Genomic DNA, 26,132 nt, shown 5'->3' with positions numbered 1-26,132 from the left:
ACCAGGGACATCGCTGGTAACTAGATGGATAGCTAGCGCTTTGTGCCTATTTACTGTGTTTCTTCGTTTTATTCTTCAGTTCGCCCGAAGCCCAGGTTCCCAGTCGGTTTCTTTTTTCTTCTTTTTGATCTGGTTTTCTCTGGACCCCTTTTATTTGTTTTCCTTCCTTTTTTCTACTATATTTCTTTTCTTTCTTTATTTTTCATTTCCCTTTCTTTTCTTTTTTTTTCTCAAAATGCATGATTTTTTTTCCTAAATTGGTGAACTTTTTTTAAAATTTGATGATTTTTGCTAGATTTGATGAACTTTTTTAAAATTAGATGCATTTTATTTCAAATTCATGAACGTTTTCAAAGTTGCTTAACTTTTTTTTCCAAATTCGTAGAACTTTTTTTCAAATTAGATGAACATTTTCAATTGCGATGATATTTTTTTTTCTAATTCGATGAACTTTTTTTTGCTGTTTTTTATGAATTTTTGTGAGCCCTTTTGTAAAAGTCAACAGTCAACAACGACCAACCGCTTTTTTCTAAGAAGAACAGTGCATACTGTAGGAAATCGGTGGCTTTTTTATGCAAATCAGTATGTACTGCAGCAATTTTTTGAGAGGAGAAAAAAAAACAAATGATCGAGTCAGCCATCAAGCGGGAGTCAGCGATCGAGCGGCCGCTAGCGAGCGAGAGTGGGGTAGCCAGCGAAACATTGCTGGGGCAGGCCCATGCAATACCGACATACGTTTTCCCAGAAGTATGTCGGGGGAGCTCCTATCGAACGCATTCTGCGTCAACTTGTTGCGCTTTCGCACAGGGGGGGGTGGTGGCTTGCGGGCTTTCTAGGCCTTGGTCCCGCGTTTCAACTGTTTGGCGCGCGTTTCTCTGTTTCTGGCGCGCGTTTCACTGGTTCTCGCATTCAGTTTCTGCTGTCTCTGTTTCAGATGTTTAAGTTGTTTCTGCTGTTTTCGAAATTTCATTGTAATAACTATTTCAGTTCTTTTGAAACTTCATTGATAACTATTTCAGATGTTTCTCCTGTTTCAAACAACAGTTGTAAAAACAGTTTTAGGAGAGTTCCAAAGCTGGAGGAGCATCAAAAACACGTGCAAAAAAACTGTATGGAAACAAGTATATAAAGCTTTGAATTCCTTTACTAACTTATTCAGGAGATTTAAATCTTCGATGCAGCTGGAATTAATGCAAGAAATTACCTTTTGGGAACCATGATAAAAACAGAGAACAGTACCATTAAGACAACAATTTCTTCATTTCCCTTCAGTTGGGAAAAAGTAGAAGAATGGTGAAATTTTCCTTGTATTCATATAAAACACTAGAAGAGGGCAATTATCTGTTGTTCCTCGCTGTTTCTACTGGTCGTGGAACTGCTTCCTTTACAAACTTATTCTGCAGATTTAAACCTTTTTTTTGCGGGGGGATTTAAACCTTCTTTACAAGTGAAAATAATACAAGACAGTATCACTGGGGAACCATGATAAAGAAACAGCAGAACAGTTTCGTCATAGTACTCTTCCTTTGAGTTGGGAAAAATTCTGGCATTGCGGCCGCTGAGAATAAAATGGGAAATATGTTAGTTGGAAGAATGAAAAAAATGTACCGACAACGTGTGTATGAAGTTACCTAAACTGTGCTAGGAAACAAAAACAAATGGTTTTTTCCTAGGATGAAGCATTTTCGCCATGTTTTTTTTCCTTTCAGTGCAAATTCAGGAGAACTTCTTGTAGTGCAAATTCCATTATACTTGACAGTAACGAATGGCAATCAATACCTGCAGAATAAGAAAGGAAAAATGTTAGTTGGGATTAGAGAAAAAGTTCATTAGGATTCTTCAGGGGGAAACTAGAGATCATGAACTTACCTAAAAGCTTTGTTCAAATGCAGAAATCATGTTGAATGCTTCACTTGAAAATGCGAAAACCCTGTTGAAATAGAGATGTGATGAGGAGGAGGCCAAGGATTGTGGCAATAAAAAGAAATAGAAAACTAACATGTCTCTGTAGGAAAGAAGTTACGAATGGAAGCTGAATTTCATTGTCCTTGCAAGTTATGATCTCAAAAAGGAATTTCTCTCGTACAGCTTGTAAATCATCCTTCAGAATGTAAAACAATTGAGTAGCAGCTTAGAAAAAATGATATATTTCGAAGAAAGCTAAATAAGGAAAACAAGTGCTCTCAATGAATGAATTGGTAACTACTTACATTGGAGAAACCTTCCATTCCGAGACCTTTGTACTTGCTAAGATACTGAAGAAGGAAAATTCCTGAGTCGTACCTGAAAAAAGAAACAGTGTTGCAATTTCCGATTAACTTAAAAAACTTTCTAACTATTTCTTGAGAAGTAGAAGAAATAAGTTGCTAATGAATCATAAAAGGCACAATGAACAGTTTTAAAATATCACAATTGTTATACGTTCTAACATTTTTTGATGCAGTAAATATTTTTTGTAATTTCGATTAAAAAAAGAAACATGCACAAATTTTGCAAATCCTGAACAGTTTTCTAAAATGCGAACAATTTTTCAAGAAATACAACAGAAATTATGAAAAACACAAACATTTTTTGAATTTTCGGAACATTTTCTGAGACCACGAACAGTTTTAAATTTTTGAACAAAAATGGAAACAGGAACTTTTTTCAGTTCAGAACAAAAATGTTTAAACAGAACATTTTTTAAAATGCGATTTTTTTTTGAAACATGACATTTGTTGAATTTGCAAATAAAATGTTGAAACCAAGAACATTTTTGAAAACATGAACAATTTTTGAATTCCCCAAACATTTTTTGGAATTTGTGAACAATTTTTTAAAGCATGAACATATTTTGAATCTTGGGAACAAATTTTGAAATGGAGAACAAATTTTGAAGCACGAACATTTTTTGAATCTTGAGAACAAATTTTGAAACGAAGAACAAATTTGGAAGCACGAACATTTTTTGAATCTTGAGAACAAATTTTGAAACGGAGAACAGATTTGGGAGCACGCACAATTTTTTAAAGCACAAACATTTTTTAATCTTGAGAACTAATTTTGAAACGGAGAACAATTTTGAAAAATCCCGAACAAATTTGGAAGCGCGAACAATTTTTTAAAGTGTGAACATTTTTTTAATCTTCAGAACAAATTTTGAAATGGAGAACAATTTTGAAAGTCCCGAACAAATCTGGAAGCGCGAACATTTTATAAAAACGGGAACAAAAAATTGAAATTCTTTACATTTTTTGCATTTTGAAACTTTTCAACTTTTTGTGTAATGATAACAATTTTTGAATCTTGAGAACATTTTTTGAAACGTGAACATTTTATGGAAACACGAACAAAATTTGAATATTTGAAATTCTTTTGATAAAAAGAGAGGGAAAAAAGGAAAAAGAAAAAACAAAGAAAGAAAACAAACAGAAAAATCGAAAAAAGAAAAAAGAAACAGAAATAACTAAAAATGAAAAGAAGAAGAAAAAACAAAAAGGAAAACTAGAAAACAAAGGAAAAAAGAAAAACAAGAAGTAGCAAAAAGAATACCAAGAAGTAGCAAAAAGAAAACTAAAAAACAGGGGAGCAAAAAGAATACCAAGGGCAGCCCCAGTGCATGTAGCTCCCGCTTGCGCAGGGTCTGGGGAAGGGTCCGACCACTTTGGGTCTATTGTACGCAGCCTTTCCCTACATTACTGTAAGAGGTTGTTTTCAGGACTTGAACCCGTGACCTCATGGTCACAAGGCAGCAGCTTTACCACTGCGCCAAGGCTCCCCTTCAAAAAGAATACCAAGAAGTAGTAAAAAAATAATCGCCACTTCTTGAAAGTTTCATCTTCTACTACTGGGTTAATGTGCTAGTTTTGTTATTTTGCTCATGGACCAGAGCTTTGTTTTTGAAATGAAATTAGTTTATGTGACTGTAGTTTTGCTATAGGATTCAGATTTTTTTTCAATTTTTTTAGAAAAACTTGGATTGAAAAATGTTATATTCATGCTTAATTCAGTTTTGCACGAAATTAATATTAGAAGCTGAATCAACAATCTATTCGTGATAAAATAGATAGTGATTCGAATATAGTACCCGAAGACAGCAAACAAAACAGGAACATCATGAATATATGGTTCAAAACAACTTCTCTATTTCTGATGCAATATTGTGGTGTGAGATACACATGAAAACAACAAGAAAAGCAGAAATGCAATCATTTAGAGCACATGCCCACAAGGTATAAATTCTGTTATATGAACTATACAACTGAATGCTTTCTGACGTATACATTGATGAGACAAAAATGGAAGTACACATCAATGTAATCAACTACTTGTCACTACTCCTTTCCTTTCTGAAAACAATCTACCGAGATTGAGGAATGATTTCCTAAAATCGTTGAACAGGAAAAAATACTCGACTAAGTGCAGAAATAATTTGTATCAAATGTAACAAGGTCTATGAAGAATTCAGTACAGTAATAATGCAGGCAAATCAGATCAACCAACTAGCTGGTGTTTTTTCTAGGGAAGCAAGTAGTTACTGTTAGCTAAACAGTGTACACACGTAGTTAAATTAACATCACAAAACTTGCTGATTAGAAAGGTGGATGCTAATTAAGCTACCAAACAAACTAGGAGGTGATTCAAATTAATTAACTGAACATTCAAAACCAGAGTAGAATGTATCATGAAGATAATCATATTAAAAGTGGTAATGACTATTTATGAACTAGAAAATGATATGATTTGCATGGAAACGAAATAATGTTGAAATGAACACTAGGTTACTTAAGATTTTCAAGAGAAGAACACCTCCTATATCTATGAGCATTTACCAGAAAAACTAAGCGAGATTCATTTACAGTAGTAGCTAGAAGAAAACTACAGCAGTATCTTCACAACTATTGCCGGTCCATAAGTATATACATGGAAAATTCAGAGCATCTACACAATTGAAGGGACATGCTCGTTCACTTCTGTAGAAGTATCGACAACATCTTAAAGCATATTCACAAAAAGGGTTAGGAACAAAATTGTCAAGCACCAGAATAGAAAATAGTTGACAAGTACTTGCTGTAATGATTTACCTACAAATCTGTAGAAGAACTATGATATGTTAGATCTCAACCGAACCTGCAAACACAAACAGAAAAAGAAAGTTGAATACAGTTGAGGAACCTAGGAATTTGGAATAAAAACCAAACGGGGAACACCAGATCTGACGAACCTCGACCAATTATCACAAAATTGAAGTGTTATTCCTCAGAATTTGGTTGCCAAAACACCGTCTACCAACAACAGAGAACAAATCAGCTAACCCTAACTTCCATCCCAGAGATTTGCAGGAAGGGGAGAGAAGATGAAGAACCAGAGCACCTAGCGCCCCGAGATGCACGAAGGAGGAAGGAATCAAGACCACGGCGAAGAATCGAGAGGAAGGAAGAGGAATCGAGAGGACGAAGCAGAGAAGGAATCGAGACAAAGCAGTCGCACGAGGAAGAAAGGGGAACGAGGAAACAGACGTGGTCGGTCGAAACAAGAAACAGGAAAAAAAGGCCGGCCCAAATACGGGCGAAGGGTGTGCGGTGCCCCGACAGTTTGACGCAAAATGCGTCAAATAGGGAATTCCGTATGTCGGTATTGCTTTTTTTTTGGGGGGGAAACGTATGTCGGTTTTGCTTGGGCTACTAACTTGATCAGAGCCTTTCCAGATGCAACCAAAGCTTGGGCCAGGCCCACAACGTCTCTTATATTTGTCCAAGCCCCCATAGCACATCCCGTAGGTGTGTACCCGTCCCCGACTTTCTCCGTCTTCCTCGACTCGACTCGATTCGTCCGTGCACCGACCTCTACCGCCTCCTCGCTCCCAGCCATGGCCGGCGGCGATGGTGAGGCGGCAACCCTAAATCCCACCAGTATCCTCCTCTATCTCACTCTCCGTGATACCCTTCCCCTCTATCCCCTGCAGGCGACCGCGCCCGTGCGCCGAAGCGGTACAAGTCCTCGGCGCCATCGAAGGCGGCTCTGGTGGACGAGACCGCCGAGATGAACTACGCCGACGACTTCGACGACGATGCCCGCGACGGTACCACGCGCATGATTCCCCCCCAAATCCACCCATCTTTCGCGAATCGGTGTGATTCCTGCCGTTTAATTGATTGGGGATTTCGGGGGTGGAACTTTGATTCGCTCCAGGGGATAACGAGGTGAAGAAGAGGGACTTCACCAAGCTGGAGCTCAAGCCGGATCACGTGAACCGGCCGCTGTGGGCGTGCGCAGACGGCCGCATCTTCCTCGAGACCTTCTCGCCTCTTTACAAGCAGGCCTACGATTTCCTCATCGCCATCGCCGAACCTGTATGCAGGTACATTCAATCACCCCTACCTCAAATCCCAGCCAACCGCATATCTTGTTTTGGACTAGCCATGGTTGTATCCAACGAGTGGAACCTTACCCAACTTTTACCAGTTTCCCAGAAAGTTAGCATGGAGTGGTAGTAGGAAGGTCATGTTCTGGTAGGCCGAGTTAGCCTTAATTTTGCCATGCTTAGTAGTAAGGTTATATGCAGTGTATAGGTCTGGTGCGGCACTGCATCATTCATTTGGTCTGATTCAAAAGGATTCTTCAATGGGACCTGCTTTTGGGGGATCTTGCTACTGCCTTGTGAATTTAATGGTTATGTAGGCTAGTGTTGGAGAAGACTCGGTTTGGGAAACTAATGCCACTTAATGTAATTAACCATGAATTTCTTGCGGTAGTATCATTTCAAGGGATTTAGTGCCCCACATGGTTATCTGGAAAGGAGAATAACTCGACTTGCATAAGGTGCACCATGTTAACATGTTGAGTATGAGTTAAAAGAAAAGAACTATAATGCTTGTCCTAGTTGCCTTGGAAACAATTATAGGATTGGGTCTGGAGTCGGGATGATTGGGTCGTGCATGCTGTGTTAAAGAGATAATAGACTATTACTTCCTGAGTGTTGCTTAGTGCACGGAACAGCAGTGGATTTAAGTTAAAATGCAATTGAACCTGACCTAAAAGGATGCCGGTACTTCATAGTGGAAGATGTAGTCAAATTGGTCAACTTTCCCCCCTAAACATCCAAACTCTACTCAGGTTAATGTCTGGAACATATGCATACAAAACGTGTGGGATATTTGAAACTTAAATCTCACTTTGGTGGTGCAGGCCAGAATCTATGCATGAATACAATCTAACGCCACACTCATTGTATGCCGCGGTCTCAGTTGGACTCGAGACAACCACTATCATTAGTGTCTTGAGTAAGCTCTCCAAGACTAAGTTACCTCATGAGATAATTGATTTCATCCATGGGTCAACTGCGAATTATGGCAAAGTGAAGCTTGTTCTGAAGAAGAATCAATATTTTGTGGAGTCGCCGTTCCCTGAGGTTGTATCATTCTTCCTGCAACTAAATAATTTGGATTACTCTGTCACTCGTTATTTACTTATTTATTATTTGAGCTGTGATGCTTGTGTCCAGGTTTTGAAGACCCTCCTGAACGACGACGTAATTTTGAAAGCACGAAAAGCTCCCGAGGTTAATCTTTTGTTCTCGTCACTTTCATACAATTTGTGTGGAAACGCAGTTAGTGTCTGTTAGAACAGAACTTTGTATCATATGGAAGTGCTTATCCATACCATCCATGTGCATTATCTCCTTCCCTAATAATTATTTCATTTGACTGGAATAAATATCACCTCCATTATTTTTTTTCAACTGCTGGTATAGGTCTTCATACTGGCCATTTTGAACTAGTTGTTTGCTATGCCTCATTATCCGAATCCATTTATGTCCCTTCAGGACTGTCTAGGAGCATCTTCTTCATTCGCTGTTAGCAAAACAGCTGGGGAAATAGCTAGTGGACATGATTTGTTAGATGGAATGGAGCTGGCAGCTGCAACTGAAGACAAGGAAACGCATTCTTTCGAAATTGATTCCAATCAGGTATTGTGTCTCTTTAAGCAGAAGCTTTGGTAGCTTCAGTTGTAGAGACTGGTGTTTAATACTTTGATCCTTCATGTTCAGGTTGAGAACGTAAAGCAACGGTGCTTACCAAATGCACTGAACTTTCCCATGCTAGAGGAGTATGATTTTAGAAATGACACAGTAAGTACTTTCCACATGAAGAAACAACTATATTATCAGATCTAGTATGGTGGTTTGACCAAGAAAAACTATGCTTTGATCCTTGATGCATCAGCTGGACTTAGATTTTTTCAGGCATTTAAACCGTGTTAACATAAAACCAGATTGAGCTGGCCAGTTTTGATGTGAGATGGTCATGTTGAAACGAACCGGCCCAAAATGGCCTTGTGCTGGAAGCAATTTCTTACCTTGTGGTTCATTGAGTTTGAAACAACTACCTTTGTATACAAGTAGGGCCTACCAGTTGAATTAGTTAGCTCTTAGCTAGTCATTTGCTACATTAAATGCAGACATCGTAAGAAAGAACAAATGTGAAGTAATAACAGAGCTTAGGTATTGCACAATATCGTCTCAGAACATTGTAGTATGTAATGTGTCGTACTGACATAACCGATTAAAATATGCATGTATAAATCAAAAGTGTTAAGTTTATATTGATACATCTCATAATTTGTTGTTCCTTAACATTTAGTTAAGCTGTTGACCCAAACCTTCACTTTATTGATGATTGGGCAGCAACTGCCAACTGGTGCATGTTGTTATTTGATCCCATCATATACAACTGAAAGTTAAAACCATGAAATGATTTAAAGTTGATACAGGGAGCTCTTTGGCATCTGCAAGTTTAAGGCTGAACACAACAGAGTAGAACACGTACCATGTGAAATAAACTTAAGCCCTTCCATTCAGTCATGATCTTTTGGTACATTATGAATATTCTCATAATACATAAAACCCCAATTGTTTAAATCCATGGAGAAAACAGGCGTTTTATATGTCCATCTATCGAGTGTTATCTCTAGCTGAACAAACAATGTAGACAATGTTCTTTGCTATTTCCTGTCGAGATTTGAGACCCATAGTATTCTCGGCCCATTTTACTTGTCACGTGAACAGGCAATTTACAATTTTTTAGCTTTGCAGTTGCTTTCTAGTGTGACATATGATGAAGCATTCACTACAAGATTTAGAATTGAGATTGACATATAATTTTACTGCAGGTAAACCCAGATTTGGATATGGAATTAAAACCTCAAGCACGGCCAAGGCCATATCAAGAAAAGAGCCTCAGTAAGATGTTTGGGAATGGTAAGTTCATGATGCAATATACGGGAATAACTGCATATTAAACTCAGTAAACGGCTTGTCATTATACCTTTACAGATGCATGCAATACTCGTTCATAGTTTGCTATCCTTAGCCTAGCAGTTATATTGAGACTTTGAGCTAGAATCAGGCTCTCATCTCTAGTAGTTGGTTTGGTTGGACTCGATTGTGTCGAGTCAATCCTGCAAGTAACTATGCGGTTGTGACTTATGAGATCTAGTTGGGCGCCATCTCCCTCGTGCAAGGGTTATAATGGCATTTAGAAGTTTAGGCATGATAGCTTAACTGGGTCTTCAAATCAAGCATATCGATGCCGGTCTTACCAGATGACACTTTTGCTGATTGGCCACCAGATTTGAGAACAGATATATAAGTTGCTCAATGTCACATGGCCTGCTTGATCTGATCTGATTTTAATAATGAGATGTATTTTAAGCTAATGGGAAGTAGTAAAGTTCGGGACACCTGTGTTACTAAGAAGTAAGACAGGAAACTAGGAATTTTAGTGGGCAGTCTCACTGCTCTCAATGTTAGCTAGAAAATCTACTCCCTGGCATCATTTGTTAATTGTTAGTTTTGGAACTCAAGAATCTGCTGAGTACTGTGTGTGCTTCTTCTCCTTTGCTGAACAATTTTCACACCATTTTATAGGCAGAGCAAGGTCAGGCATTATTGTGCTACCTTGTGGTGCGGGAAAATCCTTGGTTGGTGTATCTGCAGCATGTCGTATTAAAAAGAGCTGTCTATGCTTGGCCACAAATGCTGTGTCTGTTGATCAATGGGCATTCCAGTTCAAGCTTTGGTCAACTATAAGAGATGAACATATCAGTCGATTTACATCAGATAACAAAGAGAAATTTCGAGGGATGGCTGGTGTTGTTGTGACTACCTATAACATGGTGGCATTTGGGGGCAAACGATCCGAAGACTCGGAGAAGATTATTGAAGAAATCCGGAGCAGGGAGTGGGGTTTGCTCCTTATGGATGAGGTGAGATCTCCACTCTTTGATAAGTTAGGCTTGCAAATTTCATTAGCACATGAAAGATCATAATAGTGTACATGCCCATTTTCTTATTTGTGTTTGCAGGTTCACGTTGTCCCTGCTCATATGTTCAGAAAGGTCATCAGCATTACAAAGTCTCACTGCAAGCTTGGTCTTACTGGTCCGTTTTCATCATATAATAGTCTTGTGTGATTTTGACTGCTCACTTGTCAAATTATTCTAAATTACTAAAATTCTTACAATTACAGCTACTCTTGTGAGAGAGGATGAACGTATCACAGATCTAAATTTTCTAATTGGACCAAAGCTGTATGAAGCAAATTGGTTGGATTTAGTGAAAGGTGGATTTATTGCAAACGTGCAATGTGCAGAAGTATGGTGTCCCATGACCAAAGAGTTTTTTGCTGAGTATTTGAAAAAGGAAAATTCAAAAAAGAAGCAGGTGAATCTTCATTGAAGTTTCTCAGCTGTCCATGCAGTGTTTTTATTCAACTTTGGTACCTTTCTGAAAGATAAAACACACATGTTCGAGCTTCCGTTATTGCTTTCGGTGCTACCTTATTTGATTTTTTACTTTTATGCAATGATGATTACTTTGATTTGTTAACGTGTTGACTTTTTGTTAAGTTATGTCATCTAAATTCCTGACAAGAAAGTATCTTCTTCGCCCTTAGGGGGCATGTGATAAAATTGGATTGATACAGTTCTTGACCTAAGTCATATATAAACTTATGAATATGTTGTTGGCATGCTTGTCTCTGAACTCCCTTTGCAGTCCTCAGATATGTTCATTCATATTGATGTTTGCATTATATTGTCTCTTGTCTACCAGGTACTCTATGTGATGAATCCAAACAAGTTCAGGGCTTGTGAGTTTCTAATTCGATTCCATGAGCAACAACGCGGGGACAAGATCATTGTATTTGCTGATAATTTATTTGCACTAACTGCATACGCAATGAAGCTCCGTAAACCAATGATTTATGGTGCCACAAGGTAACCTCTCATCTTAGACGATTCTATTTATGCACCATAAGTTGTATACTTATCTTGGCTTTGCATCTCGCAGCCATGCAGAGAGGACACGAATTTTGTACCAATTCAAGAACAGTCCAGAAGTCAACACTGTTTTCCTCTCAAAGGTGTACTTATTATTAATTTTGCAATCCTGTTTATTTGTTTCGAAGCTGCCATCATAAGTTATCTTAACGCCATCTCTGCTATTAATGCGTAGGTGGGTGATAACTCCATTGATATCCCAGAGGCAAATGTCATCATTCAAATATCATCTCATGCTGGTTCCAGGCGTCAAGAAGCTCAACGGTTGGGACGTATTCTCAGGGCAAAGGTAATGTAGATTGAAGCTTGTGGTTGCTGCATGCAGCGTAATAGACAAAACAGTTGCAATTTTGCTGTGTTACTTCTCTTGATATTCAAAATTTAAAAAAGGGCAGCCCGGTGCATGTAGCTCCCCACTTGCGCAGGGTCAGGGGAAGGGTCCGACCATATTCAAAATTTAGCGTGGATTTTTTTATGTTTCGGATACATCAATAATTTGGATGTATATGCTGCAAGTGAGTTTCCATTAAAAAAAGACTGAAAATGAGTTGGTAGGAAGAACAAAAATCTTGAATCAAAATTGATTATGCAAAAGGAAACAATTTTATTTCTATATAACTTGCTTTTCAAAATACTGTATGTGGTAATTCATTTCTAGATTTTTTTAGTGTAAGTAAATTATCATTACTCCAACTCTGGCTTTTGAGGTGGTCGTGCAAGGGATTTCAGTAGTCCGGATGTGAGTTATGCCAGTGATGTGGCCAATCAGATGGGCAGAAGTGATCTATAATAGTTAGTGATACAATGTTTTCTATGGCATTTCCACTGAATCTGTTTCAACTACTGTGGCTGCAGGGTAAGCATCAAGATAGGATGGCAGGTGGAAAAGAGGAATACAATGCCTTTTTCTATTCTCTTGTATCAACTGACACACAGGTTTGTCTCACTAATGTTTACTGCATTAGTTTTTCATTTGGCTTTATTCCAAACCATGCTTGTGGAATTTGGATCAACTTTATCATGACATATTTTTTGATGCAGGAAATGTATTATTCTACAAAAAGGCAACAATTCCTTATCGATCAGGGATATAGTTTCAAGGTTTATTCCCAAGCATTTCTCTAGATATTGGGAATCTCTTTGACACTTCGGGTTTAGTGATAAAAAATATATATTTCCAGGTGATCACTAGCTTGCCGCCACCTGAAGAAGGACCTAACCTGAGTTTTCACACGCTCGATGAACAGCTTGACCTTTTAGGCAAAGTGAGTGTTCTTTATACCCATTGTTTGTCAGTTTCTTGCTGTTTGTACCTGACTGCAATTTCTGTCTGCACTACGTCAAACAGGTGTTGAGTGCAGGGGATGACATGATTGGTGTTGAGCACTTGGAAGAGGATTCTGATGGCAAGGCTCTTTTGAAAGCTCGGCGCTCTGCTGGATTAATGAGCGCATTTTCTGGAGCGGGTGGAATGGTCTACATGGAGTACAAGTGCTGCCTCTCTCCACTTCCATTTCACTTTCGCCTCTATGCTGGGATTCCATTGTACTACCTCCGATCCATATTAGTTGACGCTCAATGATGTATTTCAGTGCTAGATACATCCAGTTGAGTGCAAATAATATGGAACGGAAGTAGTAGTTTGTTTGCTAAATGCTTACTCTTCTCTTTTCATCTAGCACCGGGAAGGGCAAGGGAGCCAAGAAGAAGGACCCAGCTAAGAGGCATACGCTGTTCAAGAAACGCTACACTTAGGGGCTCTGCTGTATGTCATTTGCAAGGAGACCCAGCTAAGAGGCATACACTGTTTATTGGGCATAATGCATGTCTCACTGTTAGAGCATCAGCCAGCCAGATTTCACGCCAACCTCTCGTCACTAGAGAACTCTACCCGAAAGTTTCCTCCGGTTTCTTGTGGTGAGAAGCAATTTTGGTCTCAGCTGCTTTGTTCTGATTATCTCCGGTTTTGTATCAGAAGGCTCAGTTTTTGAGCTTATGAGAAGGAGAACGAGGACATTTATCTTTCATGGAAATGTAAATATTGGTGCAAAGTACCTGTATACAATTAACAAAAAAATCAACATTGTGAACACGTTGTTTCCTTGTACTGTATACAATTGTGACATACGGTTGCTCTATACCAGTTAAACAATAGGAAAAGTAGCAATGCTTCCTCTCCATTTAAGGAAATTTTAGGATCCGTTATTCCATGATGATCCATATCAGCATGGGACTACGTAGAGTGATCTTTAGAATTCTTTTGGCATAATAATTTAACGGTTGGAAAACGTTGAGGTATTTGTGCAAATGTATATATTGAGGAAACGACCCAAATATAGAAGTAAATTACAATAATGGACGTTGTTGTTCAAGTGTGGCATACTTCGAGCGTGTAGCTGCTCTTGACGCGACGGAAGGACGTAGGTGTGGTGAGGAGCTGACGATGAGGTTCCGAATGGTGCCAATGCAGTGTGGGAGCAAAATGGTCGTGGACGAGGCAGTGTGGGAGGTGGAGAGACATGAAGCAAGCGACGGTGCTGCATGATCCAGGCGGGGGAGGGTAGTGGTTGTACGGGGGACAAAACGATACTGAGGGAGAGAAAGGATGCGGCTGTGTGTGTGTGTGGGGGGGGGGGGGATTACATGGGACCAGGTCTCATATAAAACAAGTGAGACCCGCCCTGATGGATGCCACGTGGCATCCACAAATCACAAAGACCCGTCCTGATGGATGACACGTGGCATTCACAAATCACAAAGTATCTAATCTCTCCACACACCCCCCCCCCCCCCCCGATTTCAGGTGGGGGGTGGGGTAGATGCTTCGTGATTTGTGAATGCCACATGTCATCCATCAGAATGGGTCTCATCTACTAATCCGTGAGACCTGGTCTCATAAAATTTTTTCCTGGTTGGGGAGTGAAATTTTCAATTGCCCTATTCTTGTGGCATCGGTATGGAGGGAAGTTTTCCTACATGTAGGACAATAGAAGTTAAGAGTTATTTGGATCGTAGTTCAAGCAAATTCCTATTTGGGTAAGACTTCATGGTATTCCTATGGGATCGATGTATAGGGAGTCAGGTGAAGCCATAGGGAAGGAAATTGGGGAGGGAGGTGCTTGATGTTGATGTAGATGAATGTGGCATGGCAGCAGGAGAGTTTATGCGGGTGAAAGTCCGGCTAGATATCACAAAACCTTTGATGAGGGGTATTACTATCTTCCTGGAAGATGAGGAGGAGGAAAGGCAAGACAAAGAGATGACAAGCGAAGAAAAGAACAATGAGCAGAAGGGGAAAGATATTTTATTTACATATGAACACTTGCGGGCGTCATCAGCCACAATGATAGAGGCTGTCCAAATAAACAGAACCTGGGAGGTGGGCATGAATTTGGATCGTGGCTCAAGGCAGAAGACTGGGGAAGGAGTCCAAGTGAGGAGGATAGGAGCAGGAACTCTCGAGATAAATGGGGTTTTGGAAAGAATAGTGCTGGAGGCAGCAGGGGTAGCGATGCAATTACGTGGAGGAAGAATTCATATGATGGTGAAGGAGTGGGGGTCTCGGGTAAGAGGGAGGAAAAGGAAGCAACCAGCCCACTAAATAAACAAGCAAATGAGAAGGATGTAGAATCTGGAGGAAAGAAATTTCTTTTGGAAGGGATTTCGAGTGAAAGGACTGTACATGAGGTAAGGAATAGTGAAGCCCTGTCAGTCCCAATGGTGGTGGATCCTGAAATATCTCAAGGACAAGGGGGAAGTGAGAGTAGATGAGATTCCAGCGGAGGAGAGAAGGGGGGAAAAGCAGGCCACAACATATGAGAAGGTGAACCCAAAGGGGCCTCCGGTCAATGAGGGACGAGGAAATGAACAAAATATGCAGACTGTCGGGGAAAGGAAGACATGTGAAATTTTGAATAATGTAAAGGAAAAACGGGGCACTTTCAAGCGCTTCAAGAGAACACAACAAACACATACAAAAGACGCCAATGACCATGAACCAAAGAAGAGAGCATACTCGATATAGAATTTGAAATGGAATCGGAGACACTGAAAAAGTACAAGATGGAGATTGACTCAGGAGATGGAGCCAAAGCAAGTGTTAATAATGCAGAGAAGGATAGGAATGGGGAGGACCAAGAAAGAGTCACAAATGAAAAGCTCAAAGCTGAGTTGAAAGCAGGGCTGTCGGAATAGTCCCGCGGACCAAAATGAAAATCACGGTGTGGAACTGCCGGGGGTTGGGGAACAGCCCGGCAGTGAGAGGGCTTCTGGAACTCCAGAAGCAGGTGGACCCTGACATGCTTTTCCTATCTGAAACCAAGATGAACAGCAAAAAGATGGAAAGATTTAAACAAATGTTAGGGATGGACCAGATGTTGATAAGGAACTGTGAAGGAAAGAGTGGTGGACTAGCTCTACTGTGGAAGAAAGGAGTGAGAGTTGAGCTCCAAAAAATTTCAAGGCTCCATATAGATGTGGTAATAAACGAAAAAGGAAGGTTTCAAATGGCGGTTCACAGGAATTTACGGTGAACCTGCAAGTGATAAAAAGCACACAACCTGGAGACTCTTTAAGTGTTCTTAATCAGCAGATGAATCTTCCTTGATTATGTGTTGGAGACTTCAATGAAATCATGTACAACCATGAAAAGAGAGGAGGTCCGAGTAGATCACAAAAAGCAATGGAGAGTTTCAGGCTGGCACTTGCTGAATGTGGGCTGCGAGACTTGGGTTATTCAGGTGATAAATTCACATGGCGCAACCACAACCATATAGCAAGTCGATACATAAAAGAAAGGTTGGACAGGGCAACAGGGAATCGTAGCTGGTGCAATCGATTCCCAAACTACAAAGTCGTGAATGAGGATCCGAGACATTCAGATCACCGTCCTGTAACTATATTGATGGAGAGTACAAATCATAGACACAATACAGGAGGGTATGCCAAAGATTTTAGATTTGAAGCCAAATGGTTGCAAGAGGAGGATTGCGAGGCAGTGGTGAACAATGCATGGGCTACTGCTGCAGGGCGAGGAGTAACTAAAGCAGCCGACAAGTTGCATGCAGTAGCTTGTGGCTTAAAAGAGTGGGACACAAACGTCTTAGGCGATCTAGAAAAGACGATAAAACAAATCAAAAGAGAATTAGAGGAAGTAAGGAGGAAAGAGATCAACCAGGTTAATGTTTCAAGAAAACTTTTTTTGAAGAAAAAGCTGGACAGATTAGAACATCAAAGGGATATTTTTTGGAAGCAACGAGCTCATGTCAAATGGCTTGAATCAGGAGATAAGAATACTGCTTTCTTCCATGCTTTTGCATCGGAAAGAAAACACAAAAACACAATTCGGAAGCTGAAGAAGGAAGATGGTAGTTGGATAGAGGGAGAGGAGCAACTGAAAAATCACATTGATGGCTACTTTTATAGTCTCTTCTCATCCACAGCCGGGTAGGAAAATGAGGCCATTTTGCAAGCAATAAATCCAAAGGTAAATGAAGGCATGAACAGAGTCCTTTGCGCTGAATACACAGAGGATGAGATTCGGGAGGCCTTATTCAGCATTGGAGATTTGAAAGCTCCTGGTCCTGATGGGATGCCAGCAATCTTTTTCAAAAAGTTTTGGCAAACTGTAGGGGATCAAATAACGTCGGAGATGCTCAATGTCCTGAATGGTGGCGAAATGCCAGAAGGCTGGAACAATACGACGATTGTCTTAATCCCAAAAACAGCAAAGCCAGAAAAATCGAAAGATTTGAGACCAATAAGTCTCTGCAATGTACTTTACAAGGTGGTCTCCAAGGTGATAACGCTTAGACTAAAAAACCATTCTACCTGACATCATATCCTTGAATCAAAGTGCATTTGTGCCAGGGCGCATGATCTCAGACAATATCCTATTGGCGTATGAACTTTCGCATTTTATTCGTAGAAGAGGGAAGGAAGGCACATGCTACGCGGCACTCAAGTTGGATATGAGTAAAGCATATGATAGGGTAGAATGGAAATTCTTAAATTATATGATGATCCAAATGGGATTTAACAGGAGCTGGGTTAAGCTAGTGATGAAGTGCATTACAACAGTAAAATATCAAGTGAAGGTCAATAGAGATGCCACAGAAGTGTTTGTACCACAGTGGGGATTACGGCAGGGAGACCCACTATCTCCATACATGTTCCTCATATGTGTTGAAGGGTTCTCAGCCATGTTACATAAAGCAGAAGCAAATCGAAATTGAAAGGGATTAAAATCTGTAGGCAAGCCCCAAGTGTCAGCCACTTATTATTTGCAGATGATTCGTTATTGTTAATGGAGGCAAATGCCAATGCAGCCCAGGAAGTGAACAGAATCTTGCATATTTACGAAGCATGCTCAGGAGAGATGATCAATAAGGAAAAATCAGCAATAATGTTCAGCAAGAACACAGAGGAAAGAAAAATAAATGAGATGAAGAGGATCTTAGGCATCAACATTGAAGGAGGTGTTTGGTTCTCTGGCCGGTAACGCAAACGTTAATGGTAACAGGTCACGGGGGGATCGCAGGGGTAACAGTCTATTTGTTATTTTGTTTGGCACATGCTAGTAACGTTATCAGTTACCTTTACAGTGTTTGGTGTGGCCCTGTAATCTGAATACATCAGACAACTTTCACATGCAGAACCAGTTTTAAATTCATGCAATTTGACAAGGTTTTCACATGCATTTCACAGGTGCTTCACTAGCACAGATTCAAACTCATCAAACAAGTACATAATTTAAAAATATTTTTGCATTCATCCAAGACATCCTTTAACCAGAATTTGACACCACTTCTAAAATGCATATTAACTCATTAATACAAACTCAGACTTCAACAACAATTCGAGATGAACTACATAATTAGTCCCCAAAATTATTTTGCAAGGCAAGTCCAAAGGCCAATTTCAGAATCTTGCAAAGTAGCTTTTCCATCGACCATTCCTCTGATCAACCACACCACCCATCTTTTCTAATCAACCGTGCTTCTTTTTTTCATCTGCCAAAATAAGCAAGAGTTAAATAAGAAATAAAGAAACAGACAAGAGACAACCACTAATTCAAAAATTAATAGCTGAACAAGCACTCTGATTGCAAAATTGGATCAATCCATAATCATCATCATTTATTCTGTTGTTCACTAGAAAATCACTTGACCTAGCAAGACAATCAAGAACTCCAATGATAATTTATTTGACATATATCTAAGCAAATGCTTATTATCCATGTTCATTGTAAATTAACATCACATGTTAAGCTTGTCAAGTAGAGATTGGACGAAACATATACTACGAATGTAAGCAGAGATTGGATGGAACATATACTACGAGTGTCAAGCAGAAGCAGGAAGTCAACTAGACATTGCAAATGCATATACTAGCAGCAAGTCAACTTGAGATGGCAAATCATATACTAGCAGCTAGTCAAGTACAGATTACAGATTCGTATAGCAGCTAGCCAATCAGAGGTAGATGTTATCAAAGCTGATAAGAGTTTAGCAAGAGAAATTTTGGAGTTTAGCAAAAGGATACCAGAGAGCATTTTTAGGACATACTCCCTCAGATTTTCTGGAAGCGCAAGCATCATGTTCATCTGATCTGGAGCTTTAGCAAATACGGTTGCAGCCTCAACGATCTCGCTCCCGGTAAAGCTAAGCCTAGCCAATTCACTAATAGCCTTCTCTTTTGATTTCTGCTGAGGATCCTCTTACGCTGCTTCTCGTGCCATTGATGCTGACAATGATGCTGCCATTGTACCCACATATTGTGTCACATTGTTGAGCCGGCTATTGACATCTTGAAGCATCACTGCAAAGGGATCACTTGGTCCCGTCACCCTCTTTGGCCTTGGTTCCTTCCTCTGCCTCTTGGAACTAGTTCCATCCATAGAGCGAGTATCGACAGACCGTCTAGCTGTCCCTGTTGAGATCAAGTCCTCTTCCTCGTGTTCCTCTTCTTCTATAGCAATTTCATTTTCCAAGTTTCCCACTGCCTCACCAAAGCCTTCGGCATTTTCTCCAGTTGCTATGTCCTTGCCATAAATAGCAGCCAACTGCTCAAAGTACGGAAATAGGACACCATACAATCCCTTTGCCTCACTATGAATCTACAAATTTTTTCATAAAAGAAGGAACTTAGTCTCTGATAGAAATGCGACAGGTATATAAAAAGGCAACGAGCAATAATAGAAACAATAAGAAGGCAGGAAAGGTACAACATCAAGCAAAGGTACAACATCTTCTGGTTAACAATAGCAATGTGCATAGCAACATTACAATAACGATAACAAGGCAGCAAGCAATTCAACATTAACAAGGAGTTCAGTTTTGATGGGTGAAGTGATCTACCTTACAATGTGCTTCATACTGTGCCTTCTCACATTGAATCATCTTCCAGTTTCCATCCCATGTGAAACCACTTTTGGATAACATTACTTCAAGAGCACCAAATTTTGTCCTAAAGTGCCTCACTCTTGACTCGATGTGTGGAATTGCAGAGATACCACAACCCGGGCACTTTTCAGCAAGGTGCTTCTCCAATACCACCAGGTATCCATTTTTGAAGCTACCATCTGCCTTCCACCTTGGGTCCAAAGACAACTCATACAAGGCTTTAATAAGTTCATCATCCTCATCCGAAGTCCACTTCCTTTTATTCTTGCCTCTTCCACGAGACGTACTTGAGGTGTCCACATCCATATCTGTACAAAGGAAGAACAAATACAAATAAGAAACAAATATATATGAAATGGGACAAATGCAAATGAGATGCAATTGAAGCTTATTTAAAAAAAAGAAAACTAGCAACAAAGTGAACAAATAGAAATGATTTATACCTCAATGACCCCTAGCAGCCCTATGTCTATTATACATGTCTTGCGCAAGAACATTCCGGAAATTTGTCCATTCGTTCGAAGTTGAGATAGAAGTAATGAATTCTGGTTGGCCTAATTCTCCCTCCATGCCTTCCAATGTTTCTTGTATTATTGGCTCGTCATTATCAAGTGGGTCAAGCGGCATATTTTGCAAGATTAAATTGTGCAAGAGTGCACATGCCATGATGATTCGACATTGGATCTTCATAGGAAAAAAGGACGGGGACCTCAAAATCGCCCACTGACCCTTGAGTCTTTCGAAAGACCTTTCTACAATATTTCGGGCTCTGGCATGCCGCATGTTGTAATACTCCTCTGCACTACGAGGTGGGTTCTGTGCTGTCCAACCACCCAAGTGATACCTTTGACCACGGTATGGAGCTAAAAATCCTTTCGCATTTGTGTAACCAGCATCGACAAGATAATATTGATCTTCAGGGACACGCAACCCATTTGGCCTTGAGATAGCATCTCTAAGAACACGACCATCATGTGCAGAACCCTCCCAACCAGGTAGTATGTAAATGAACTGCATGTCAGGTGCACACACACCTAACACATTTGTATTTACATCACCCAACCTTGATCGGTATCTTCCTTTCATAGTAGCTGGGACGGTTACCCCTACGTGTGTGCCATCTGACGCTCCAAGACAATTCTACAACATAAACAACAATGTGCAAACATTAGCATCTTTACCACTATTGAGTTCATCTAGTAATTTTTTTCATTAGTAGCTATTTACCTTGAAATATTTCCATTTACCATCTGTGAAGTCCTCGGGTATAGGTTCTGGTTTCTTAAGTAGCAATGGATGAAGCTTCAAAACAGCTAGAAGACAAGCATTGAAGTTCCTACTAACTGGCTCCGGGCTTCGGTAAAAGAATTTCCTTACTGTCCTATTTTTGAAATGGTGAGCTAATACATAAAGGAATGATGCCACTATCTCCTCCAATGATGTATTCCTTGTACCCCTTAGGCCACCAACATCTCTCACCATCTCACATAATATATGAAATGTTCTCCTATCCATACGAAGTTGACTTATACATGCTGTGTCACTCTCACCAATTAGTTTATACAAATTCTCTCCTCTTAGCTCTCTAATTCTAAGCCTCCTTTCTATTTGCCAACACTTTCTTCTATAAACTAATCCAAAGATTAACCACACATAATAGTATACAAGCATAATGGCACTCATCAGATTAATAAATGCTACATTTCTTCTTCGACGTCTCGCGCTTAAGGGAAGACGGGCCATAACTGAAAAGATATACAAGATATAGGGTAATTCCAGGAGGTGTGGTTGCTTGCTAAAAGAAATTAATGTCTACTCAAGTGTATGAGTGAAGTAAATATATGATAGCATGTGTTCTTATCATTGCTTGTTGTTGCATTGGCAAGATTCATACCACTATAAGAAGAAAATATCGTTAAGAACAGATCAACATTAGGGGAAGAACTCACCAACCGATGGGGGAGGAGAGGAATGAGCAGGACAACCGATGAACCACTGTTGGGAAAAAGAATGTGAAAGTGGAGGTTGATAAGCGAAAATACAGTACACTTCAGATCCTGCACACGAAAACAAAACAAAATTTTAGAAATTGCTATCATTTATAAGCCAGCACAATAGTATACAAACAAAATAATAGTTCTCCTAAAGAGAACAGATCAAAGAGTGTAAATAAGTGGCACCGTCGTCGTCATAGTATGCACACGGTCACATATTATTAGCGTCTAGAGATCACAAGACTGAATTAGAAACAAAATTCTCAAGTTGAAATCTCAAGGCAGCAACATATATATAAACAGGACACAAAGACAAGCTAGATACCACTATAAATAAGAACAGATCAAAATGTTCAGTTAACTTAATCTGGTTCGCAGCAATATGTTCAGTTAAGTCATCCTTGCAATTGTAGCATGACCGTCATCATGAGTGACGCTCAGGCTTAATCTCCATAGAGTTTGTTTCTCACCATGGCTATCTTTATAGCTCCCATTTTCAGGTCATGATTAATCACAGGTAGTTTACTTCTATCTACAATACACAACTGCTAGAACCAAACAGTACAGGACAAGATGATCAAGAACAGATCAATATTTTTCTAGTGTCTCATCGAATCAAGAAGAAATCAAGAAAAAAAATGTAAATGATGTTTAGCCCTAACCTAATCTGGTAGCATGGCCGGTGCTGCTTCTCGACGGCAAGAACGAGGACGACTAGATGGCTCTGGCACTGAACAGTGAGGTGCTGGATCTGACACACACACACGTCCTCTTTGAACCCCCACGCAGGCCAGCACGATGTGGATGTCCAGGCTTGAGATCTTGCGCAAGGACCTGGGAAACTGAAAGGAGGAGAGGTGTCCGGTGAAAAACCACAAGATCTGGTCGATCCGACGGCGTACGCGTGGGGAAGAAGGAGCGGACGGTCAGGTGACCTAACTACAGCCCTGAAGCTTGAGGTGTCGCCGTGTCGGGGAAGGAGCGGGCGGGCTTCTTCTTGACGCCGGGGAAGTCGGCCTCGACGCCTCCGACGCCGACGGGGGTAGCCGGAGAAGGAGATCAGCGAAGGGCAGACGAGGGCTGGAGGCGGCGGAGGGGAAGGGTTGGAGGCTCGGGGGCTCGGGGAAGGGATCTGTTTGCGGTCAGGTTCGGGCGTAATCGGACCGAGACTTGGGTGGGATCTGTTTACACCGTAACGAATAACGGAGCTACCTAAACAAACAACTATTAACGCATCTGTTACCTTCGTTATCAGGTTGCGTTACAATTTGCCGAACCAAACACCTCCGAAGGTTTTTCAGGCAGATACTTAGGCCCACCAGTATACATAGGCAAGAACAAAACAAAAACCTTCAACTTTATAAGGGAGAGAGTCTGGAAGAAAATCCAGGGAGGAAATGAGAAACTTTTATCAAAAGCAGGAAAGGAGATATTGATTAAAGCAGTTGCTCAAGCAATACCAGTTTACGCCATGTCATGTTTTGATCTCACAAAATCATTTTGTGAGGACTTAAGCTCTATGATCAATCGTTACTGGTGGAGCCAGATGGACAAAGAAAATAAAATCCATTGGGTAAGCTGGGAAAAAATGACAAAACCAAAGAAGGACGGAGGTTTAGGTTTTAGGAACTTACATTTTTTTTAACCTTGCCATGCTGGCCAAACAAGCATGGTGCATCATTCAGAATCCCTCCTCACTTTGTTCACGAGTGCTAGCAGCAGGATACTTCCCTAATGGTTCGCTTTTGCAAGCAACTCCAAGTGCAGGCATCTCCTATGCATGGCGAAGTATTCTGAAGGGAGTCCAATTATTAAAAAAGGGGATAATATGGTGGGTTGGGAACAGAGAAGACATTAAAATCTGGTGTGGCCTTGGATCCCGAGAGGTAGTATAAGGCGAATAATATCACCAAAGGGAAACAACTTGCTCTCCAAGGTGTCTGAACTAATTAACCCCATAACAAATCAGTGGGATGAAGATCTGATCCGGCAAACCTTCTGGGTCGAGGATGCAAATGTTATTCGTCAGATTCCTCTCCAAGACAATACATGTGATTTCCTTGCATGGCATTTTGATAAAAAGGTCTATTTTCTGTTAAATCTGCATATAAGATGGCATATATAAACTTATGAATATTTTATTGGCATGCTTGTCTCTGAACCCCATTTGCAGTCCTCAGATTTGTTCATTCATATTGATGTTTGCATTATATTGGCTCGTGTCTACCAGGTACTCTATGTGATGAATCCAAACAAGTTCAGGGCTTGTGAGTTTCTAATTCGATTCCATGAACAACAACGCGGGGATAAGATCATTGTATTTGCTGATAATTTATTTGCACTAACTGCATACGCAATGAAGCTCCGTAAACCAATGATTTATGGTGCCACAAGGTGACCTCTCATCTTAGACAATTCTACTTATGCGCCATAGGTTATATACTTATGTTGGCTTCGCATCTCGCAGCCATGCGGAGAGGACAAGAATTTTGTATCAATTCAAAAACAGTCCAGAAGTCAACACTGTTTTCCTCTCTAAGGTGTGCTTATTTTAATTTTGCAATCCTGTTTATTTGTTCCAAAACAGCCCTCATAGGTAATCCTAACGTTATCTCTGCTATCAATGCACAGGTGGGTGATAACTCCATTGATATCCCAGAGGCAAATGTAATCATACAAATATCGTCTCATGCTGGTTCCCGGCGTCAAGAAGCTCAACGGCTGGGACGTATTCTCAGGGCAAAGGTAACATAGATTGAAGCTTGCGGTTGCTGCATGCAGCGTAATAGACAAACAACTTGGAATTGATGTGTTGCTTCTCTTGATATTCAAAATTTAGCGTGGATTTCTTTATGTTTCGGATACATTGATAATTTGCATATATATGCTGAAAATGAGTTTCCATAAAAAAAGATCGAAAATGAGTTAGTATAGAGAACAAAAATCTTGAATCAAAATTGATTATGCAAAAGGAAACAACTTTATTTTCTATATCTTGCTTTTCAAACTTCCCTGGATGGTTTATTTGAATCTGTGACGTCTGTGTGGTAATTTGTTTCTAGAATTTTTTTAGTGTAAGTAAATTATCGTTACTACAACTCTGGCTTTTGAGGTGGTCATGCAAGGGATCTCAATAGTCTGGATGTGAGTTATGCCGGTGATGTGGCCAATCAGATGGGCAGAAGTGATCTATAATAGTTATTGATACAATGTTCTCTATGGCATTGCCACTGAATCTGTTTTGACTACTGTGGCTGCAGGGTAAGCATCAAGATAGGATGGCAGGTGGAAAAGAAGAATACAATGCCTTTTTCTATTCTCTTGTATCAACTGACACACAGGTGTGTCTCACTAATGTTTATTGTATTAGTTTTTCATTTGGCTTTATTCCATTTCTTGATATTCTTGAAGTGGAGAATGCTGAAAGCATGCCTGTGGAATTTAGATCGACTTTAGCATATGACATATTTTTTTATGCAGGAAATGTATTATTCAACAAAAAGGCAACAATTCCTTATCGATCAGGGATATAGTTTCAAGGTTTATTCCCAAGCATTTCTCTAGATATTGGGAATCTTTTTGACACTTCGGGTTTAGTGATAAAAAAAAATATTTCCAGGTCATCACTAGCTCGCCGCCACCTGATGAAGGACCTAACCTGAGTTTTCACACGCTCGATGAACAGCTTGACCTTTTAGGCAAAGTGAGTGTTTTCTATACCCATTGTTTGTCAGTTTCTTGCTGTTTGTACCTGACTGCAATTTCTGTCTGCACTACGTCAAACAGGTGTTGAGTGCAGGGGATGACATGATTGGTGTTGAGCACTTGGAAGAGGATTCTGATGGCAAGGCTCTTTTGAAAGCTCGGCGCTCTGCTGGATTAATGAGCGCATTTTCTGGAGCGGGTGGAATGGTCTACATGGAGTACAAGTGCTGCCTCTCCACTTCCATTTCACTTTCGCCTCTATGCTGGGATTCCATTGACCTCCAATCCATATTAGTCGACGCTCAAACGGGTGTGACGTATTTCAGTGCTAGATACATCCGGTTGAGCGTCAACTAATATGGAACGGAAGTAGTAGTTTGTTTGCTGAATGTTTACTCTTATCTTTTCATCTAGCACTGGGAAGGGCAAGGGAGCCAAGAAGAAGGACCCGGCTAAGAGGCATACGCTGTTCAAGAAACGCTACACTTAGGGGTTCTGCTGTATGGCATTTGCAAGGAGACCCAGCTAAGAGGCATACACTGTTTATTGGGCATAATGCATGTCTCACTGTTAGCGCATCAGCCAGCCAGATTTCTCGTCACTAGAGAAGTCGACCGGGAAGTTTCCTCCAGCTTCTTGTGTTGAGAAGCAATTTTGGTCTCTGCTGCTTTGTTCTGAATTCTGATTATCTCCAGTTTCGTATCAGAAGGCT

At 40.3% G+C, this 26,132-nt stretch overlaps 3 protein-coding genes and 1 long non-coding RNA gene across 9 annotated transcripts; 2 read left to right on the top strand and 2 right to left on the bottom strand.

Annotated features, from left to right (window-relative positions):
• Positions 1 to 1,241: 1,241 nt before the first annotated feature.
• LOC123070516 (uncharacterized) lies at positions 1,242 to 5,861 on the bottom strand. Of its 3 annotated transcripts, XR_006433786.1 has the most exons (8): positions 5,353 to 5,607; positions 5,204 to 5,264; positions 5,064 to 5,109; positions 2,211 to 2,283; positions 2,000 to 2,101; positions 1,870 to 1,930; positions 1,632 to 1,779; positions 1,242 to 1,558 (listed from the first exon to the last, which is right to left on the bottom strand). It is a non-coding gene; the product is annotated as an uncharacterized lncRNA (long non-coding RNA). The 3 variants fall into 3 exon arrangements; XR_006433787.1 differs by having other exon boundaries at positions 3,581 to 5,109; positions 5,204 to 5,861; XR_006433785.1 differs by having other exon boundaries at positions 5,204 to 5,582.
• LOC123070515 (general transcription and DNA repair factor IIH helicase subunit XPB1) lies at positions 5,746 to 13,457 on the top strand. Of its 2 annotated transcripts, XM_044493760.1 has the most exons (19): positions 5,746 to 5,864; positions 5,945 to 6,061; positions 6,172 to 6,340; positions 7,168 to 7,390; positions 7,484 to 7,540; positions 7,805 to 7,948; positions 8,030 to 8,110; positions 9,151 to 9,238; positions 9,908 to 10,245; positions 10,345 to 10,420; positions 10,509 to 10,702; positions 11,093 to 11,256; positions 11,330 to 11,402; positions 11,495 to 11,608; positions 12,175 to 12,255; positions 12,361 to 12,420; positions 12,501 to 12,584; positions 12,668 to 12,810; positions 12,999 to 13,457. In XM_044493760.1, the coding sequence occupies exons 1-19, from the start codon at positions 5,849 to 5,851 to the stop codon at positions 13,072 to 13,074; spliced, it is 2,298 nt and encodes a 765-aa protein (XP_044349695.1). In that variant the 5' UTR covers positions 5,746 to 5,848; the 3' UTR covers positions 13,075 to 13,457. The 2 variants fall into 2 exon arrangements, with proteins under 2 accessions (XP_044349695.1, XP_044349696.1); XM_044493761.1 differs by lacking the exon at positions 12,361 to 12,420.
• A 4,608-nt stretch (positions 13,458 to 18,065) lies between these two features.
• On the bottom strand, positions 18,066 to 22,893 carry LOC123070514 (uncharacterized). Of its 3 annotated transcripts, none has more exons than XM_044493756.1 (7): positions 22,378 to 22,890; positions 21,671 to 21,778; positions 20,949 to 21,466; positions 20,165 to 20,861; positions 19,677 to 20,029; positions 18,862 to 19,435; positions 18,066 to 18,329 (listed from the first exon to the last, which is right to left on the bottom strand). In XM_044493756.1, the coding sequence occupies exons 5-6, from the start codon at positions 20,025 to 20,027 to the stop codon at positions 19,037 to 19,039; spliced, it is 750 nt and encodes a 249-aa protein (XP_044349691.1). In that variant the 5' UTR covers positions 20,028 to 20,029; positions 20,165 to 20,861; positions 20,949 to 21,466; positions 21,671 to 21,778; positions 22,378 to 22,890; the 3' UTR covers positions 18,066 to 18,329; positions 18,862 to 19,036. The 3 variants fall into 3 exon arrangements, with proteins under 3 accessions (XP_044349691.1, XP_044349692.1, XP_044349693.1); XM_044493757.1 differs by having other exon boundaries at positions 18,885 to 19,435; XM_044493758.1 differs by lacking the exons at positions 20,165 to 20,861; positions 20,949 to 21,466 and having other exon boundaries at positions 22,378 to 22,893.
• Positions 22,894 to 23,261: 368 nt separating this feature from the next.
• On the top strand, positions 23,262 to 25,910 carry LOC123067555 (general transcription and DNA repair factor IIH helicase subunit XPB1-like). The gene is made up of 9 exons (XM_044490302.1): positions 23,262 to 23,288; positions 23,946 to 24,109; positions 24,183 to 24,255; positions 24,347 to 24,460; positions 24,976 to 25,056; positions 25,196 to 25,255; positions 25,335 to 25,418; positions 25,502 to 25,644; positions 25,835 to 25,910. Exons 1-9 carry the CDS (start codon positions 23,262 to 23,264, stop codon positions 25,908 to 25,910), a joined length of 822 nt encoding a protein of 273 aa, XP_044346237.1.
• Positions 25,911 to 26,132: the final 222 nt, after the last annotated feature.

Source organism: Triticum aestivum, chromosome 3B, assembly GCF_018294505.1.
Source record: "Triticum aestivum cultivar Chinese Spring chromosome 3B, IWGSC CS RefSeq v2.1, whole genome shotgun sequence".
Taxonomy (NCBI): Eukaryota; Viridiplantae; Streptophyta; class Magnoliopsida; order Poales; family Poaceae; genus Triticum; species Triticum aestivum.
Note: the sequence above shows the minus strand (reverse complement) of the source record. Positions and strands in the feature narration are given on the sequence as shown.

Excerpts from the sequence above, each read along its gene's own strand:
- LOC123070515 (XM_044493760.1), top strand. Across the intron at positions 7,391-7,483 it reads TGGAGTCGCCGTTCCCTGAG|GTTTTGAAGACCCTCCTGAA; the intron begins GTTGTATCATTC and ends GCTTGTGTCCAG. Across the intron at positions 10,421-10,508 it reads CTGCAAGCTTGGTCTTACTG|CTACTCTTGTGAGAGAGGAT; the intron begins GTCCGTTTTCAT and ends TTACAATTACAG.
- LOC123067555 (XM_044490302.1), top strand. The coding sequence starts at position 23,262 with ATGGACAAAGAAAATAAAATCCATTGG. Across the intron at positions 24,461-24,975 it reads GACGTATTCTCAGGGCAAAG|GGTAAGCATCAAGATAGGAT; the intron begins GTAACATAGATT and ends CTGTGGCTGCAG. Across the intron at positions 25,645-25,834 it reads ATGGTCTACATGGAGTACAA|CACTGGGAAGGGCAAGGGAG; the intron begins GTGCTGCCTCTC and ends CTTTTCATCTAG.
- LOC123070514 (XM_044493758.1), bottom strand. The coding sequence starts at position 20,027 with ATGGATGTGGACACCTCAAGTACGTCTCGTGGAAGAGGCAAGAATAAA. Across the intron at positions 19,436-19,676 it reads AGTATGAAGCACATTGTAAG|ATTCATAGTGAGGCAAAGGG; the intron begins GTAGATCACTTC and ends AAAAATTTGTAG.